This window comes from Sorex fumeus, unplaced genomic scaffold (genome assembly GCF_029834395.1).
Source record: "Sorex fumeus unplaced genomic scaffold, SorFum_2.1 ptg000028l, whole genome shotgun sequence".
In the NCBI taxonomy this organism is placed as follows: Eukaryota; Metazoa; Chordata; class Mammalia; order Eulipotyphla; family Soricidae; genus Sorex; species Sorex fumeus.
The window spans coordinates 4,623,079-4,640,964 of record NW_026606085.1 but is presented as its reverse complement, the minus strand read 5'-3'; the positions used below and the strand labels follow the sequence as shown (position 1 = coordinate 4,640,964).

The following is a 17,886-nucleotide window of genomic DNA, read 5'->3' as shown; positions in this document are numbered from 1 at the left end:
GGCTTATGTTACTGTGTGAAGACAAAGAACGGATCTTCTAAATAGTGACAAGGGCTGTCAAGGATATTAAAACAATATGTAACAGAGAGTATACGGGGGAAGTACGTAAGATTGGGACGTGTTAAATAGGGTATGGGGGGAGCACGTTAGATAATTCCGAATAGGTAATATTTGGGTTTTGTTTTGTTTTCCTGGGCCATACCCGGCGATGGTCAGGGATTACTCCCTGCTCGGCTCTCAGGAATCTAGTGCTTGGAGGACTATGTGAAATGCCGAGGACCGAACCCTGATCTGGCGCGTGCAAAGAGAGAGCTCTACCCCCTGTCCTCTCTCCGGCCCCCATCTCGCTTTTTAAGACTCTGCTTTCAGTGTCGAAATGCTGTACTCCGCAGGTAGGGGAACTTGCCTTGCAGGCTACTGACCCAAAATCGAACCCTGGCACCCCATATGGTTCTCCGAGTCCCTCCAGCAGTGATCGCAGAGCCAGAAGTAAACCTTGAGCATCACCGGGTGTGGCCCCTCAACAAAAACTGAATCCAAGAGGGTTGTCGTTGTTTTTCTCTCTTTCTCATCCAAGCAGATGGGAGGCAAGTATAAAGATTTTCTTTTTTCAACCTTAACTGCACAATAGTAGGAATCTTCTAAATTATTACTACCAATTCCGCTTTCAATAGTTTGGTTTGTCTAACTATCCCGATACCAAAATGCCAAGAGCAGCTACAACGTCAATTCCGCAAGAATACTGACTCTCCCAGAATCCCTTCTACCCGCAGGACAATTACTTGCCCTTACTTGTCATGGCGACCGTCCAGCTTTGTGCCAGGAGACTCGCAAGGGTTGCTGGGATTGGGATTTTCCCCTCCCATGTGCTCCGACTGGCGCTAAAAGTTTTGTGCTCCTCAAAAGTCCAGAGCCACCTTACTCAGCGCAGGTAGCTTCCTGGGCTCCAGGGACACCTTGTCTCCGGCCTCGGAGTGTGCTTCCCAGGACGGTGACACGCTGCCCAGGGTCGGGTAAGCTCTTGACTAAGGCTGATGCGTCCTCTGAGTCACAGGCTCTCTGCCCCGTGCATTTTCCAATGGAGAGAATCTTGGGGTTTCGAGGGTGGGGCGTTTGGAGCCAAGCTACTTTCGGGGGATAGACTCTTTGACAGCGGCACTAGGGTCAGAATGCAGGTCTGGGAGGTCTGAGGGTAGGGGGCGTGAGGAAGTGCGTTAGGACCTGCCGAAATTAAAGCTGCACACCTGGGCTGGGGACTGCGCAGGCCTGTAAGCTCTCCCACCACCTCTGCACACACACACACCTACACACACACCTGCCCATCCGTGCGAGGTGTGGGAATCCTGAAATAAGATACAGAGAGCATCAGAACCTGAGACTTGGAGGATCGGAGCTCTGACAATTCACGGCTCGAGATTTTAGGGCCTGTAGCATCTCGATAAAACCTCGAACTCCATATTTTTTCAAAATTTTTTGGGGGTGATCAGGAATGCCGACGCTTCTAGTCCCACGACTTCCGGACCTTTGTCCTTTCTGGGGTGATCTTTCCAGCCGGCCTCTGCTCCGCTGAACGAGAAAATCCAACTGAAGGCTTGTCAGTCGTGGAAGCGGGAAGCGCTAAAAGAGAGGTTTGCCCTCAAAAACCGGTAAGTCGGTGGCTTTAGCGCGTTCCCAGATCCTGGGATCCCAGTCATTGTTTGGCGCTACATTCTCTTTTCTGCCCCATGCAAGAGCATTTCCGGTTTGGTGTGGGTTTGTTTTTCTGGTTTTTTTTTTTTTGGAACAGCTTACTTCTTCCCGAAGAGAGGGATGTTAAAAGAGACAATGTTTTCCAGACTGGCTCTTGTTGCGGAGGGAGACGCTAGCTCTTTCCCTACTTAATCTTTCCCCCTTCCACGGACACTTTGCGCTTTGGACCGAAGAGTATTTGTTTTGCTGAAAACCTCAGTCCACCGCATTGATTGGTCTGCTCCACCAATCGGCTGCAATCCAGGCGGACAATACCATTCCCTGGGACGGGGTTTTATATTTTTAATGTGCAAAGAACAGAACCTGGGCATTTTGCAGAATTAGTACAGTTGAGGAACAAAGTTGTTAAGAGAGTTGGCCATTTGTAGGGATGAGACGATCTTATTCTTAAGGACGCGACTACTTTTGAGTTAAGCCATTTCGATTTCCGACGCAGATTGAACGTCGCGAGGCGGAAGGGGCGGGCGCGGGGGCGGCCCAAGATTCTTGGCGCAACTTCTGGCACCGCTGGGTGTTTTCTTACTTTGGTTTGGTTTTGGTTTTGGCTGGTGGGAGGCGATGAAACCCCCGGGGCGTTGCCTCTTTTCGCCGGCGCTGCGATCTGTTAGCCACACACCTGCCATGCCGCCGCTACTGGAATACTAGGTCCTTGTGTTTTTACCGGTTTTCTAAATTAAGGTAGCATTTATGCCCACTGCAATAAAGGGTGTGAGCTAACCATCGTGTGAATGTCTATCAAAGTGCAGAACATTTTGGGGATCGAGAGATGACTCAAAAGGCTAGTTTGCGGGCCAGGAGATAGTATAGTGGGCAGGGCGCTTGCCTTTTCAAGCGTTGACCCGGGTTCGATCCCCGGCATATCATATGGTCCCCTGACACACCACCTGTGTGCAGAGCCAGGAATGATCCCTGAGCATAGCTGGATGTGATTCAAAAACGAAACAGAAGATTCAGGAGCCTGATTCAGGCCTGGACACTGCAGAGAACAACCCGCAGCCACCGAGCCTGAGCACCACTAATGTGGCCAAAAAAATCAAACAAAATGCAGAACTTTTTTCCCCTTGGCTTTTTGGGGCACACATGGCGATGCCTAGGGGTTACTCCCGGCTTTGCACTCAGGAATCACACCTGGCATTTTGGTATCATTGGTGCTGGGGCTCGAACCCACGTCAGCCGCGGGCAAGGCTGATGCCACCCTACCTTGCTGTACTATCGCTGTGGCCCCACCCCCCCTTTTTCCCACCCCCCTTTTTTAAAGCAGAACATTTTCACCCCAGAAAAGTTTCAGTGCTTCATCTGTATTTTTCCTTTAGAGTATTTTGGGAGCCACTGACTCTCAGGGATCACTTCTGGACAGCTGGAAGGGGTGGGATTTGTGGTGCAGGGGCTTGAACCAAGGGCGGGCACGGGCAATGCAAGTGCCATCGCTTCAGCCCCACCTATATATATTTTTTGTCCACGTCAGTTTGGGGGCGGGGGCAGAGAATTTCACCCCACCCAGCAACACCCAGGGGCTCTTCCTGTCTCTGCTTCCCAGTGATGCCTAGTGGAACTCAAGGAACTACAAGTGGGGCTGGAGCAATAGCACAGCGGGTGGGTGGGGAGTTTGCCTTGCACAAAGCTGAAGTGAGTTCGATTCCCAGCATCCCACATGGTCCCCCGAGCACCGCCAGGAATAATTCCTCAGTGCATGAGCCAGGAGTAACCCCTGAGTATCGCTGGGTGTGACCCGTAACCCACAAAGGGGAAAAAAAAAAGATTCCAAGTGCAGGGGATCGAATAGGTGGTCACGGGGCTGGAGAAGAGTATAGCGTATTGGACATTTGCCTTTCACGCGGCTGGCTCAGATTTGATCCCCTGAACACTGCCAGGAGTAATTCCAGAATGCAGATCCAGAAGTAACCCCTGAGCACTAGGGTGTGGTCCCAAACCAAAACCAACCAACAGGTAAGCCATATTCAAGGCACGCGCCTTGGTCCTTGTCCGGCTGTTGCCAGTTTTGCCTGTTGGAGAATTTCATGTAGGGAGTTGTGTAATATATCCCTTTTTGGTTTTGGTTTTGGTTTTGGGATACACCGGTGGTGTTCTCCTGACTCTGCTTTCAGTGACCAGTCCTGGTGCGCTCAAGGGACCATATTGGTTGTGGGGAATGAACGGAGGTCTGGCAAGTGGAAGGCAGGTGCCCTACCTGCTGTATTATCTCTCCGACCCCAATATGTCACCTTTTTGTTTCTGGTTTTCTTCCTATATTGTAACTTAACTATAGTTAAGCCATCTTACTTGGATTAACTATTTTAATGTTAAAATACATTAGATGAATAAATTACTGGTCATTCCCATTCTCCTTTTGATATTTTCTCTTTGGAGATTGGGGGTGGAAGGGCCGGAAGGGGTTTGGGTCACACGCTAGGGAGCTCTGCTTAGGGTCATTCTTAGTGGCCTTGGGGATGGAACCAGGGTCTACTGCATGCTTGGCGGTTGTCTTAGGAATGTTTTGGCCCACACTCAGAGGTACTCAGGCACTACTCCTGGCTCTGTGCTGGGGACGGTGGAGGGTCGAGAGAAAATTTGAAATGTTTACTTCAACTTTCATCCCTGACATCATCTCACACAGGCAGGGCATGCATACCCCCCCAATATATACACAGCTGGAGCCTGAGGGCCAGATTTTATGATACTGTGCGGAGTGGTCCTTTCGCTCCCTGACATTACTTCTTTTTTCTTTTTGAGTCACATCCAGCGATGCTCAAGCTCTGCACTCAGGAACTACACCTGGCAGTGCACAGGGGACCATGTAGGTTGCTGCGAATTGAACCTGGGCCCGCCCCACGCTGGGCAAATGCCCTACCCACTGTATGCTATCCTCTGCCCCCGTCCCACCTCTCCTCCCCCCCAGCATTACTTAGAAGGATCCACAGATTTTCAGTTTATAATAAAGGGATCAAGACTGTTTTGTTTTTGGGGGCTGGAGCAATAGCACAGCAGGTAGGGCATTTGCCTTGCATGCAGCCGACCCAGGTTCGATTCCCAGCATCCCAGATGGTCCCCTGAGCACCGCCATGGGTGATTCCTGAGTGCAGAGCCAGAAGTAAACCCTGTGCATTGCTGGGTGTGACCCCCCCCAAAAAAAAAAGACTGTTTTGTTTTTTTCTTCTGTGGAAATACATATCCACTTCTTCCAGCCCTACTGTTGAAATAGCCTTCTTTGGTTAGCTTTGTCTTGTGGTGGGCCACATGGTGTGCTCAGGGCTGATTGCCAACCACATTCAGAGATATGTGGTGCCAGGGATTGAACCAGAGTTGGCCTTGTCCAAGACAAACACCCTACCTGCTATACTGTCATCAGGCCCCATTTACACAATTGTTTCCATTTAGTTTTACTATCTTAATTCTGTTTCTTTTGTTCTTCGTTCATCTCTTAAAACATTTGAGAAGAAACAATACCAAACTCATACTAATTCAGACTGTAGAGGAGGTAACATTTTCAAGGTGTTTGTTTTTGTTTTTGTTTTTGCTTTTTGGGTCACACCCGACCATGCACAGGGGTTACTCCTGGCTCTGCATTCAGGAATTACTCCTGGCAGTGCTTGGGGGACCATACGGGATGCTGGGAATCGAACCTAGGTCGGCCACGTGCAAGGCAAATGCCCTACCGTCTGTGCTATTGCTCTAGCCCCACATTTCCCAAGTTTTTTGGGGGGGGTTGTTGTTTTGGTTTGGGTTTTTTTTTGGGGGGGGGGGGGAGCACGCCTGACAATGTTCAGGGTTTGTTTACTCCTGGCTCTGGACTCAGGGATCACTCCTGGCTGCCCTCAGGGACAATATGTTATGCAGGCTGGTTGTATGTAGAACCTTACCAGCTGTATTATTATTCCAGTTCCCTCAGTTTATCTTATGACCAGGTAATACTGATAGCAGAACCAGAAAAGGACATTACAAGAAAAGAAAAATTTTATATGCATATCTTCTGAAATGTAGTTTATCCTAGGACTGCTATATTTATTTAACATTCAAAACTCAGTGTAATTACCTTGTTACAGATTACAGGATAAAAATCCTATGGTCAGGCAGAAGAGATAGCACAGGATTTAAGGTGCAACACGAGATCTGCTCCAGTTTGATTCCTGGCACTGTTTGTGGTTCCCCCAACACTGCCAGGAGTGATCACTGAGGAGCATCAGAAGTAAGCCGTGAGCACTGCCAGTTGTGCGCCCCTCCCCTCCACAGAAAACTAACTCTCAGGAAGAAGGGGCTAGAGAAATACCTGAAAGGATGAAGAACTTGCTTTGCATGCCACTGACTCCAGTGCAACCCCCAGCAGCCACTGCCTGCCAAGTGTAGCCCCAAACCACAACACCCCCCACCAAAAGAAAAAAAATAACAGGAAGAGTGTCTTGTGCACATAGCTTACGCTCTAGCTTCACTACCCCCCAAGAACTAATAAGTGACTCTAGGGCCACAGAAAACAACAACAAAATCCCCCAGAAGAAAAAACTAGTTTTGCTGAGAAGCACCGAAGTGGGAAAAGAAAAGCCTTTCAGGGATTGGTGCAATAATACTAAGGGTAAGGTGCTCGCCTTGCCCACAGCTGACCTGAATTCGATCCCTGCCATCCCATATGGTTCCCCAAGTCTGCCGGGAGTGATTCCTGAGTGCAGAGCCAGGAGTTACCCCTGAGCACTGCTGGGTGTGGTCCAAAAGGAAGAAAAATCTTTCAACAATAAGGAGTACCCTCCGCCCCCCCCCAAGAAAAATCTTTGACCTTTACCTCACACCATATGCAATTTGATATGGATAATAAACCTACATGCCTTGTACCTGGCTAGCCTGGGTTCAATCCCAGCTATCGCATATGGTCCCCTGAGCGTTCCAAGAATGATCCCTGAGCACAGGGCCAGGAATAAGCTCAGAGAACCGGTGGGTATCGCCCCAAAACAAAAGGAAGGGCCTGAGTAGTAATCTAGCTGGTAGTGCACTTGCCTTGCACAAGGCCTACCTGAGTCAATTCCTGGAACCCCATGAGGTCCCTGGATTCGACCCCCCCCACACACCCACACACCCAGGAATAATCCCTGAGCACAGAGCCAGGAGTAAGCCCTAAACTCTTCTGGGTGTGGCAGATAAAAAAATTACTGGAAGCTATTTTTGTCTTAGGATGGGTTATAGTAAAGTATGTATAGATGTATAAGAATCTGTCAACTTTGTAGTCAGAATGGGTATGATTAAGGTTTGTACACTTTAAACATTTGTGTATTGTAGGGAGTGGTAGAGGTATAGATGAGACAATAATTAAGTCAGAATGTTGATATTATGGAAATTGGGTAAAGGGCACACGGTTTATCTTTTTCTATGTGAATTTTTTCATAACATTATTTTTCTTTTATATATGTTTCTGTTTTAGAAGTATGCAAATAGGTACAAGAATAGTATGATTTTACCAAATAAGTATAGCACTTAAGTCAGAAAGATAGTAAGGTAGATGGGTGCATGTCTTGCATGCAGCTAACCTGGGTTTGACGCCTGATACGGCACATGGTTCCCTGAGCACTGCCTGCTATGGTCCAAAAGCAACAAGAACAACACAAAAAACAGTGCTGCGTGTCCACATTTTAATTATACAGGTAATGCAATGGATGTCTTTCTTTTAGCTTTTTCTCTTTTAATAAAGCTTTAAAGAAAAAAAAAGTTTGCACTCTTGGTCCCATAGACATACACAGCCCTGTCTCTGCAATTTTTATCACAGATTTTGTGAATTTCCGTTCTTCTTACATATTTTTCACACTTTCACATACAGTTGTTTATGAGCAATAAGTAGCGATTTTGTTTCACTTTTTACTTATTGGTGTTTGTTGTTGTTGTTGTTTTTTGGGTTATTTTAGTTGCTGGGTTTTTAGCCCAGAATCTCACACATACTAAAGCCATTTTTTTAAATTTTTAATTACCGTTTTGCTTTTATCCTACAAATTATTTTTTGATCCAAAAAACTTCTGATCTATTTTTGTTTATAAAAGGCAGATAAATGCAATTTCTTAAATTGCTGTGGTAAACTGCTGTTGTAAGTGATAAAATACCTGTCATTTAGTGTTAATGGATAGTAACATTTCTCATGTCCTCAAGTAGGAAAAACAAAACATGATCTTTTGTTGTTTTTGTTTTTGAGCCATATAGGCTATGCCCACCCTCGCTCGGTGCTTATTACTACTCTGCACTTAGGGATCACTCCTGGCATCTCGGGAAACCATACAGGGTGCTAGGTTCAAACCCAGATCAACCACATGAAAGGCAAGCTCCCTGCCCTCTGGCCTGTCTCTCCATTCCCAACATGAACATTTTTGTGTAAGATTTCTCCCACCGTGTAACCATTTATTTTTTTTTTCTTTCTGGATCACACCAGCGATGCTCAGAGGTTGCTCCTGGCTCTACACTCAGGAATTACTCCTGGCGGTGCTCGGGGGACCATGTGGGATGCTGGGGATTGAACCCGGGTCAGTTGTGTGCAAGGCAGACGCCCTAGCCCCTGTACTATCGCTCCGGCCCCGTAACCATTTTATTTTAGCAGTTTACTTAGGTTTTGCCAAAGAGAAAGTTGTGTTTTCTGTTTTACCAAACACTGCATTAAGTCCTTTTTTCTTAAGTAGCTTTCCACTGTTTGTTTTTATACCAGATTCTTGGTGAAGCCTTAAGAGCATGTTATTAGGAAGGACTAATAATTTTTCTGTTTCGGGACATTCCTGAGGGGACTATATGGGATGCAGGGGATCAAACCAGGGTTAGGCACATGCAAGGCAAGCATCTGATCTCTCCAGCACCTACATATAATTTTAAAGCTCGAATATGGCTTCAGATGGCCCAAGTTCAAATCCTTGGCCTGTTCTTAATTCTTTAACCTCCGTTTGATCTCCTGATAATACCTTCCCTACTGGCTTTTCGGGAGGATTACTGAGATGAGTCATTGAAAGTAGTGGTGAAGTGATATGATATTCTCAGCTAAAGTTTACGGTAGGAAACAGACCTCCCGAGTGTCCCAGCTGTGCTTGTCTCCTTCCTGCCTGCCTACCCTGGCAGTGAGGCCCCTTTTCTAACCCTTTGGAAAGTCAGCCTCAGCCTGGGACACTTCAGTGTCATGGCACCTAAAGTTCCTACTATAAGAATGACCTGATCTGGAAAGGTTTCCTGGTGGTGGCTCTCTCCTGCTCTTCCAGGAAAGATGTATTGAGGCTTTAGTAGTTGCCAGGAAGAGAGAGGGAGCCCGCCTGTGTCTGTCGGACTGATACTCGGCGGATGGAGCCGTTGGACCCGCCATCACTGGACAGCCGTCCTGGCTGGGGATTGAATGAAGCTCTCCAGATCGTTTATCGGCACACAAGCACTGCTCCCCACCCCCCATCACAGCGTTCTCACTCTAGAGTAATAGTCCGTACAAGGGGCTGGAGCGATAGCACAGCAGGTAGGGTGCTTGCCTTGCACGCGGCCAACCCAGGTTCGATTCCCAGCATCCCATATGGTTCCCCCGAACGCCACCAGAAGAAATTCCTGAGTGCATGAGCCAGGAGTAACCCCTATGCAATGCTGGGTGTGACCCAAAAAGCAAGATAATAATAATAATAATAATAGTCCATACGAATCGGATGAAACTCAATATTTCTTGTGTTCTGTTGCCAAGCACTGTTTTTCAGCACTGTTTCCAGTGACTTGGACACTATTTTAGAGCAAGGTGCACTGAAAGGCTAATGACGCTCTCAAGATCACAGTGCTCTTAGGTGATGAGGCTGGGGTACAGGCCCAATCTGTCTGCCCTTAGAACTCATACCCATGTTTCCTGCACTCTGTGTGCACTGAAAACACAAAAATGAGTACAGCTCAGTTCCTACATGGAAAAAAGCAAAATGTTAACCCTTTAAGATAGAGAAAGCCGATGCAGAGGACCTGGGTTTAATCCCTGCCACTGCATGATCTCCCAGCACCACCGGGAGCCAACCCTGAGCACTGCCAGGTATAGCCCCAAGACTAGGGAAAAAAACCCCAAAAGGTAGGTAATGGCTTCCAGGAGCCTGGCAGTCACGCCCATGTACTACCTCTGGCACCATACATGCTCATTAATGGCCATGATCAATCTGGGAAGAGAGCAACAAGCTGCAGAGATGCCTCTGGACCCCAAAGCCACCATCCAGTTAAAAATTTTATCTCCAGCTGTATCACCCTATTTAAAATGACAGAATTCCTGGAGCGCATGACCACATTTGCAGCCACGCTACATCTCATACTTTATACTGCTGATGTACCAAGAGTAGCACACCACATTTAATTGAATGTGATGTAGAAAGCAAACGATCTCTTCTTTTTTTTTTTTTTTTTTGCTTTTTGGGTCACACCCGGCGATGCACAGGGGTTACTCCTGGCTCTGCACCCAGGAGTTACTCCTGGCGGTGCTCAGGGGACCATATGGGATGCTGGGAATCAAACCCGGGTCGGCCGCATGCAAGGCAAACGCCCTACCCGCTGTGCTATCTCTCCAGCCCCAAATGATCTCTTCTTGATCAAAAATACATATATATTAGCACACAAGGCTCAACCGATAATAAGTTAGTGATCTCGTATACGAGGGCTTAATGTAAGCTCCAGGGTGAGATGCAACAATCTCCACACACTTTCGTCTAAGCAAATTTTTTTGGATCATTTTTAGCGGATTATTCATAACAAGCAACACAAAATAAATTATTTAGGACCTGCTTTTGAGGCAGGCTTGGGTGGTGGTTGGGAAAATTTGAAATAATAGTAGTGGGGTTGATGTTGGAATATTGAATGTAATAAGTTATTGTGAACAACTTTTTGAAAAATAAAAATCAGTAATGGGTTGAAGAGATTAGTCAGGGGGTAAGGAGCTTGCATGGCATAGGCTAACTCCACTTTGGTCCCCAGCACCACATATGACCCCTGAGCACAGCCGGGAGTAAACCCTTAGTGAATGCCCTGCCACAGAGGCGGGGGTGGGGGGGGTGGGGGGGGTGGGAGGGATACTGGGACCCATGGTGGTGGAAAACGGGCACTGGTGGAGGGGTGGGTACCTGATCATTGTATAACTGAAACCCAAGCACAAAAATTTGTAAGTCTACACCTGTACCTCATGGTGTTTCACTAATAAAAATTAAAAAATGAAAATAATAAAATAAAATATATATTCTTGAAGAAAAATAAAAAAGTAAACCTTAGTACTGCCAAGTGTGCCCCCAAACCCAATCCCCCCAGAGAAAATGGATATGGTCATATAAAATATTTAAATAGGGGCCAGAGTGATAGTACAACAGATGGGGTTCTTGCCCTGCATACAGCCAGGGTTCAATCCCCAGCATCTCGTGTGTCCCCGAGCACCACCAGGAATAACCCCTGAGTATCGCCGGGTGTGCCTCCCCCCCACACACACTTTTATTTATTTATTTATTTATTTTCTTTTTGGGTCACACCCGGCGATGCACAGGGGTTACTCCTGGCTCATGCACTCAGGAATCACTCCTGGCGGTGCTCGGGGGACCATATGGGGTGCTGGGAATCGAACCTGTGTCGGCCATGTTGGCTGCGCGCAAGGCAAACGCCCTACCCGCTGTGCTATCGCTCCAGCTCCTTATTTATTTATTTTTTATTGCCAACCAAACTCTGTTACACTTTTGTTTTATTATTTTTTGGTTTGGTACCTGGCGCTTCTCAGGGATCACTCCTGACAGTGATCAAGGGAGCATATATCCTGGGGACTGAATGTGGATCAGCTGCATGCAAGGCAGACGCCCCACCCGCTGTGTTATCTCTGGCTCCTTATTGTCTGAGTACAAAGGAAACTGCCCTGTACCGAACGAGAACTAATGTTCCCAAGAGCAGGCGCCGCACTTTGAGTGAACTGGAGAGCATTTACCAAGCAGTTAAGATCAGCCAGTGGAGCTCATACCGGGAACGAAGGATTGGGTCAGGGCTGAGTCTATAGGACTTTGCAAGCCCGAGGAAGGGGCAGTCCAAGGGTGGGAACGCAGACTTTCAGAAGCTTCGCAATGAAGGGGAACAGATGATGAATATGCGGGATCAAGAGAGCCCTCCCAAGGGGGGGGGAGGGGGGAGGGGGGAAGGGGGACTGTGTCTCTTTGACTCACATCTGCCCTCTGCAGTACCCAGAAGTGGAGTGGTCTGGGAATGACATCATCCTTATTACTGGGAAGTAGGCAGAAGGGCCACATTCAGGACGTGAATGTGGACCGTGGGCTCTGGTGGGAAGGTTGGAAGTTAGTGTGCAGTGAAGCTGGGGTGGAGGGCATCGGAACAGGAGCAGCCTGGTTGTGGTAAATGATTCAGAGGGAGAAATGTGAGAGAGCCCTCAATTCAGGGCCTCTATGTAGTGGGGGCACTGCTTCCTGGGGGCTGAACGACCATGCAGGGTTGAATTCTCATGCTGCGTCCTTTCTCCCCACAGTGACCACACCGCCTGCCAGGGAGCAACACAATGGAGGAGTCACAGTCAGAACTCAGCATGGAGCCCCCTTTGAGCCAGGAGACTTTCTCAGACCTGTGGAATCTGTGAGTGAAGGAAGGTCCCATGCAGCTGATAACTGCGTTCACCCAGTCTAATCCCCAGCACCCTTGTAAAGAGGTTTGTGGGAAGCAGATAACAGGATAACAGTACTGACTTTCTCCTCTTCTCTTGCAGGCTTCCTAAAGGCAACAACGTTCTGGTAAAAACTAGAAGCAGAAAGGGGCGGGGGGGGTGAGGGGGGGGGAGGTATGTGGAAAAGAGGGGTGAGGAGGGGGGACTGTGTCTCTGACTCACATCTGCCCTCTGCAGTACCCAGAAGTAGATGACCTGCTGCTGTCCCCAGAAGATGTTGAGAAGTGGCTGGATAAATCGTCAGAGGAAGTTTCCAAAATGCCAGGAGCTCCTGCACCAGTCGCCCCTTTGCCAGCTGCCCCAGTACCAGCCACCTCCTGGCCCCTGTCATCCTTTGTCCCTAACCAGAAGATCTACCCAGGCTGCTACGGTTTCCGCTTAGGGTTTCTGCAGTCTGGGACGGCCAAGTCTGTGACTTGCACGGTCAGTGGTCCTAGGGGCTGCCTCCCTGTTCCATGCATGAGCATCGGCTTACTCCTGGCTCCGCACTCAGGAATCAAGCCTGTTGGTGCTTGAGGGACCATATGGGATGCAGGGGACTAACCCTCAGTCAGCTGCATGCAAAGCAAATGCCCTCCCCACGGTACTGTCGCTCCGTATCCAAGCCTGACCATCTCCTCCTGGGCTTTCTATTCTCTTCAGAGCTTTGGGATATCTCTTCAGCCCTGTATTGTTGTTTAACCCATTTAATTGGTATTTTTATCCTCTGCCTGTATTTCCCCCTTGGTGCTGGACTTTTATCTTTTTCATGATACTCTTTGCATCTCTCCCAGGGGATGGATATGGGACTTTCCTCCTCTTTGCTTCACTTGTGAATACGGTTCTTGGCTCCAGCTCCCAGCCTTTCCACCTCCAGCTCCCCCTGCATGCCCCAGGCGGCTTCTTAAATGTTGCTAGTTCATTGGACCCAGCGCACACAGATTTGTCCCCTAATCTTCCATTCTTTTCCTGCAGTACTCCCCTACCCTCAACAAGTTGTTCTGCCAGCTGGCAAAGACCTGCCCTGTGCAGCTGTGGGTAACCTCACCACCCCCACAGGGCACCCGAGTCCGTGCCATGGCGATCTACAAGAAATCAGAGTTTATGACAGAAGTGGTGCGGCGCTGTCCACACCACGAGCGCTGCACCGACTATAATGACGGTGCGTGGGCAGGGGCTGCGGAAGGGACAGGGCTGGGACCGAGTGCGCAGGCCCTTCATTCATCCCTGATTGTTCTTAGGTCTGGCTCCACCTCAGCATCTCATCCGAGTGGAAGGAAATTCACGCGCTCAGTATTTAGACGATGAAAACACTTTCCGACATAGCGTGGTGGTGCCCTATGAACTGCCTGAGGTCTGGTTTGGCACTTCGGTTTCTGGGCAGCGTGGGTTGCTGGGGTTTGTGTGTGGCCTTCCGGGAGGGAGATAAAAGTAGGGGTTGTTTGTTTGTTTGTTTGTTTGTTTGTTTTTCACTACATCATTTTTGTTTTTCCTATATCTTTTTCTTCTTTTTTTTTTCCCCTTTTTTGGGTCACACCTGGCAATACTCGCGGGTTACTCCTGGCTCTGCACTTAGGAATTACTCCGGTGCTCAGGGGACCATATGGGATGCCCGGGATCAAACCTGGGTCGGTTGCGTGCAAGGCAAATGCCCTCCCCGCTGTACTTTCACTCCGGCCCTTTTTTCTATATTTTATTCTGCCTCCCCACCACAAAGAAAATGGGTTATCTGCATTTCGTGGTTAAGCATTAGGCTTTCCAAGATTGCCTCCAGGACCTGACAGCGGCCTTTGTTCTCTCTCAGAATGACTCTGACTGTACCACCATCCACTACAACTTCATGTGTAACAGCTCCTGCATGGGGGGCATGAACAGGCGGCCCATTGTCACCATCATCACTCTGGAAGACTCCAGGTGGGCACCCCCACACTGCCCTTCATTGCTTTGCGCTGTACTGGTACCCATCCGTCCTTCATACTCCCTTCCCTTATATAGGAATACCCCTGCTCCTCCTTCCTAGTTTTCTGATGTCCTTTACCTGCTTCTCAATACACCTGATGCTGGAGCTGGGGCTGCGCTGAGATGAAGGTGCTTGGGAGCAGCTGGACCCACATTCTGGGCGGTGGGGCCTACTTTCCTTATTGCCTCCTGCTTCTTCCTCTGGGTAGTGGCAATCTACTGGGACGGAGCAGCTTTGAGGTGCGAGTCTGTGCCTGTCCTGGGAGAGACCGTCGCACGGAGGAAGACAATTTCCACAAGAAGGGAGAATCGCGGCCCCAGCCACCCCCTGGGAGCGCTAAACGAGGTAAGCAAGCAGGAGGACAGGAGGCAGAGGAGGAGAACGGGCATCATGGTTCCACCCCAAAATTTACTCTTTGCAACTTTTCTTGCCTCTTTCCCAGCACTGCCCACTGGCACCAGCTCTTCTCCCCAGCCAAAGAAGAAGCCACCCGACGAAGAGTATTTTACACTTCAGGTACCACATCTGGAAGAAGGAGATACATAGTCCTTTTTTTGTTTTGAGGCCACACCTGGCAATGCTTAGGGCTTACGCTGACTCAACACAGGAATCACTCTTAATTGGCACCTTGTGGGGTGCTAGGGATCAAATCCAAGTTGGCTGCATGCGAGAAAAGCATGAAGCCCACTGTATGTATTGTTAATCCTAACAGATAGTCTTTTTGTTTGGTTGGTTGGGTTTGGGGTTTGGTTTGGATTTTGGTTTGGGGCCACACCCAGTGATGCTCAGGGATTACCCCTGGCTCTGCACTCGGGAATTACTCCTGGCAGTACTCGGGGGACCATATGGGATGCTGGGGATTGAACCCGGGTCAGGCACACGCAAGGCAAATGCCCTGTCCACTGTACTATCACTCTAGCCCCCCAGATACATAGTGTTAAGGGAAGAAAATACATAAACATGACGAATGTCTACTTACTAATTTATTTAACCTCCGTTCCTCTATTCATAACCCTGACTTTTTTTTTAATTTTAATTTAATTTTTATTTTGCTTTTTGGGTCACACCCAACAATGCATGGGGATTACTCCTGGCTCTGCACTCAGGAATTACTCCTGGCAGTGTTTGGGATGCTGGGAATCGAACCCAGGTCGGCCACATGCAAGGCAAACACCCTACCTGCTGTGCTGTCGCTCCAGCCCATTGCAGCTCTGAATCTTGGGTTAGTGTTATTAGCTTGAAAGACTTATTTCAGGGGTTGAAGAGAGTACAGTGGGTAGAGCATTTGCCTTGTGTGTAGCCTATGGGGTTCAAACCTGGCACCCCATATGGGGCCCCCCCAACCCCCCGCCAAATCCTGCCCAAAGTGATTCTTGAATACAAAGCCAGGAGTAAACCCTGAGCACAGCCAAATGTGGCCCCCAAAAGAGAGATTTTTTTTCAAGCTCTAACCCTCAAAATGCTATTATCTTTCCTTTTCTGTGGGAGGAAGGACTATACCCAGTGGTGCTGAGTGTTTACCCCTGGATCTTTGCAGAGAGATAACTCCTGGTGGTGCTGGGGGGACTCTTTGTAGTTCCAGGGATTAGACCCAGATTGGCTGCATGCAAGGCACTTGCCTTATTCGCTGTACTATCTCTCCAGCTCCTCAGAATGCCATTTCATTCTAACTGCTTTGCCTACAATAAAGGCATTTGCCACCAGAGGCAGTAGTGACTCCTGATTGTACCTAATTCAGAATGCCAGCCTGTAATTAGGGCATTTGCCTCCAGGGGCAGCAGTGACTACTGGCTATCCCTAACTTCAGAATGTTTTGCATACAGGAGGCCTGGGTTGGGTCCCCAGCATCACATGGTCTCTCTAGCACTGCTGAGTGCAATCCCCTGAGTGCCAGGGGGTATGTCCCACAATTTCAAAATAAGAGGCTAAAAAAAAAAAACCTGTCTAAATTCTATGTCTTGCCTAATATTTTTTTCTTCCACTCTGTCCCTGCTGCAGATTCGTGGGCGCGACCGGTATGAGATGTTCCGAGAGCTGAATGATGCCTTGGAGTTCAAGGACATGCAGGCTGGGAAGGAACCCGGGGGTAGCAGGGCTCAGTCCAGGTGAGTAACCCGGGGCCTCCTTCTCTTCCATCCTTCCTGTGTTAGAAGGATGCCAGATACCATTCTATAGTATCTTCAAGGTAAAGACAGCTAGTAATCATACTCCCAGCCCTACCTCATACAGTCAGGCACCTTCTAGGCCCAGAATTCTTGTTTGTCAAATGGTGTAAAGAAAGAGTAAGAGCGGGCCTGAGGCAACCGCACAGCAGGTAGGGCAATTGCCTTGCACGCGGCTGACCCGGGTTCAATTCCCCGCATCCTGTATGGTCCCCTCAGCACCACCAGGAATGATTCCTGAGTGCAGAGCCAGGAGTGACCCCTGAGCTTCACCAGGTGTGACCCAAAAAGCAAATTTAAAAAAAAGAGAGAGAGATTTATGCACACAGTTAATATCTAAAATGATTAACGACACTATGACAGTGAGAGTTGGAAATGTTCACTCTGGACAAGAACGGAGTGCTGAAAGGAGGCACAGATAACCTTCCAGTGCCTGTGTTGCAAACCATAATGCCTAGAAGGAAAGAGGGGGCATGGCGAGGGGACAGAAGTGCCGGCTCTAGAGGCAGGTGGGGAGGAGCGTCGGGAGGGAAACTGGAGACACTGGTGATAGGAGATGTGCAATGGTGAAGGAAAGGTGTTGGAACATCGTATGACTGAAACCAAATCATGAACAGCTTGCGTATCGTACCTTGATTCAATTCCAAAAAAAGAGAGAGAATGCTTAGTAAATAATGCCTTCATTGATGGTGACCATTTTATTTTTATTTATTCTTTTTAGTGACCATTTTAACCTAAATTTTCCCTAATTTATTCTCAGACCCTTCAAAGCCTAGATCTAGGAAGAAAGGTGCTCAGAAGCTTAGTTGGATAATGTCATCTGCTTCCCACCCCCTTCTGTCTCCACAGCCACCTGAAGTCAAAGAAGGGGCAGTCAGCCTCCCGCCATAAAAAGCCAATGCTTAAGACAGAAGGCCCTGACTCCGACTGACAACGTTTTCTCTTTGGCACCCTCGCCTTCATCCTCGCCCCATCCCTTCCCTGGCATTTTTGGGACTCAGGTTGAATTTCTGCTTAGTGCAGGTGTGCCTCGGAAACGCCCTGGAATTCTTCCTTTTGCCTGGGCCTGAGGCACCACTAGAGAAGCTGGCTGGCACTGGGGGGTGGGGGTGGGGGTGGGGGGGGGTGACTGGGTTTTTCCAGCTTAGCTTTTAATGTTTTTACTGTGAGGAAATTTGGGAGAGGTAGAAAAACGTTCTTGTATGTAAGAACATTCTAGAATACACTGGGTCAGAGCACCAGTTCTCCACAATTCTAGCCAGGGAACATCTCAAATTATTTAATTTCTCCTAATCACTTTATTATCCACATTTTATAAAATGCTGGTAGTCAGACCTACCTCACTGGAATTGTGAGAATTCATGAAATAACGTGTTTTTCATTCATTTTTT

The 17,886-nt window shown here is 48.4% G+C and overlaps 1 protein-coding gene across 2 annotated transcripts; it reads left to right on the top strand.

Annotated features, from left to right (window-relative positions):
- The first annotated feature begins 874 nt into the window (after positions 1–874).
- Positions 875–17,581, top strand: TP53 (tumor protein p53). 2 transcript variants are annotated; one of them, XM_056114885.1, is made up of 11 exons: positions 875–1,013; positions 12,222–12,306; positions 12,437–12,461; positions 12,572–12,817; positions 13,349–13,535; positions 13,615–13,727; positions 14,178–14,287; positions 14,542–14,678; positions 14,776–14,849; positions 16,332–16,438; positions 17,345–17,581. In XM_056114885.1, the coding sequence occupies exons 2-11, from the start codon at positions 12,233–12,235 to the stop codon at positions 17,424–17,426; spliced, it is 1,155 nt and encodes a 384-aa protein (XP_055970860.1). In that variant the 5' UTR covers positions 875–1,013; positions 12,222–12,232; the 3' UTR covers positions 17,427–17,581. The 2 variants fall into 2 exon arrangements, with proteins under 2 accessions (XP_055970860.1, XP_055970861.1); XM_056114886.1 differs by having other exon boundaries at positions 893–1,013; positions 12,203–12,306.
- Positions 17,582–17,886: the final 305 nt, after the last annotated feature.

Coding starts and splice junctions, on each gene's coding strand:
- TP53 (XM_056114885.1), top strand. CDS start 12,233: ATGGAGGAGTCACAGTCAGAACTCAGCATGGAGCCCCCTTTGAGCCAG. Junction 12,307..12,436: donor TTCTCAGACCTGTGGAATCT/GTGAGTGAAGGA, acceptor CTTCTCTTGCAG/GCTTCCTAAAGGCAACAACG. Junction 12,818..13,348: donor CCAAGTCTGTGACTTGCACG/GTCAGTGGTCCT, acceptor CTTTTCCTGCAG/TACTCCCCTACCCTCAACAA.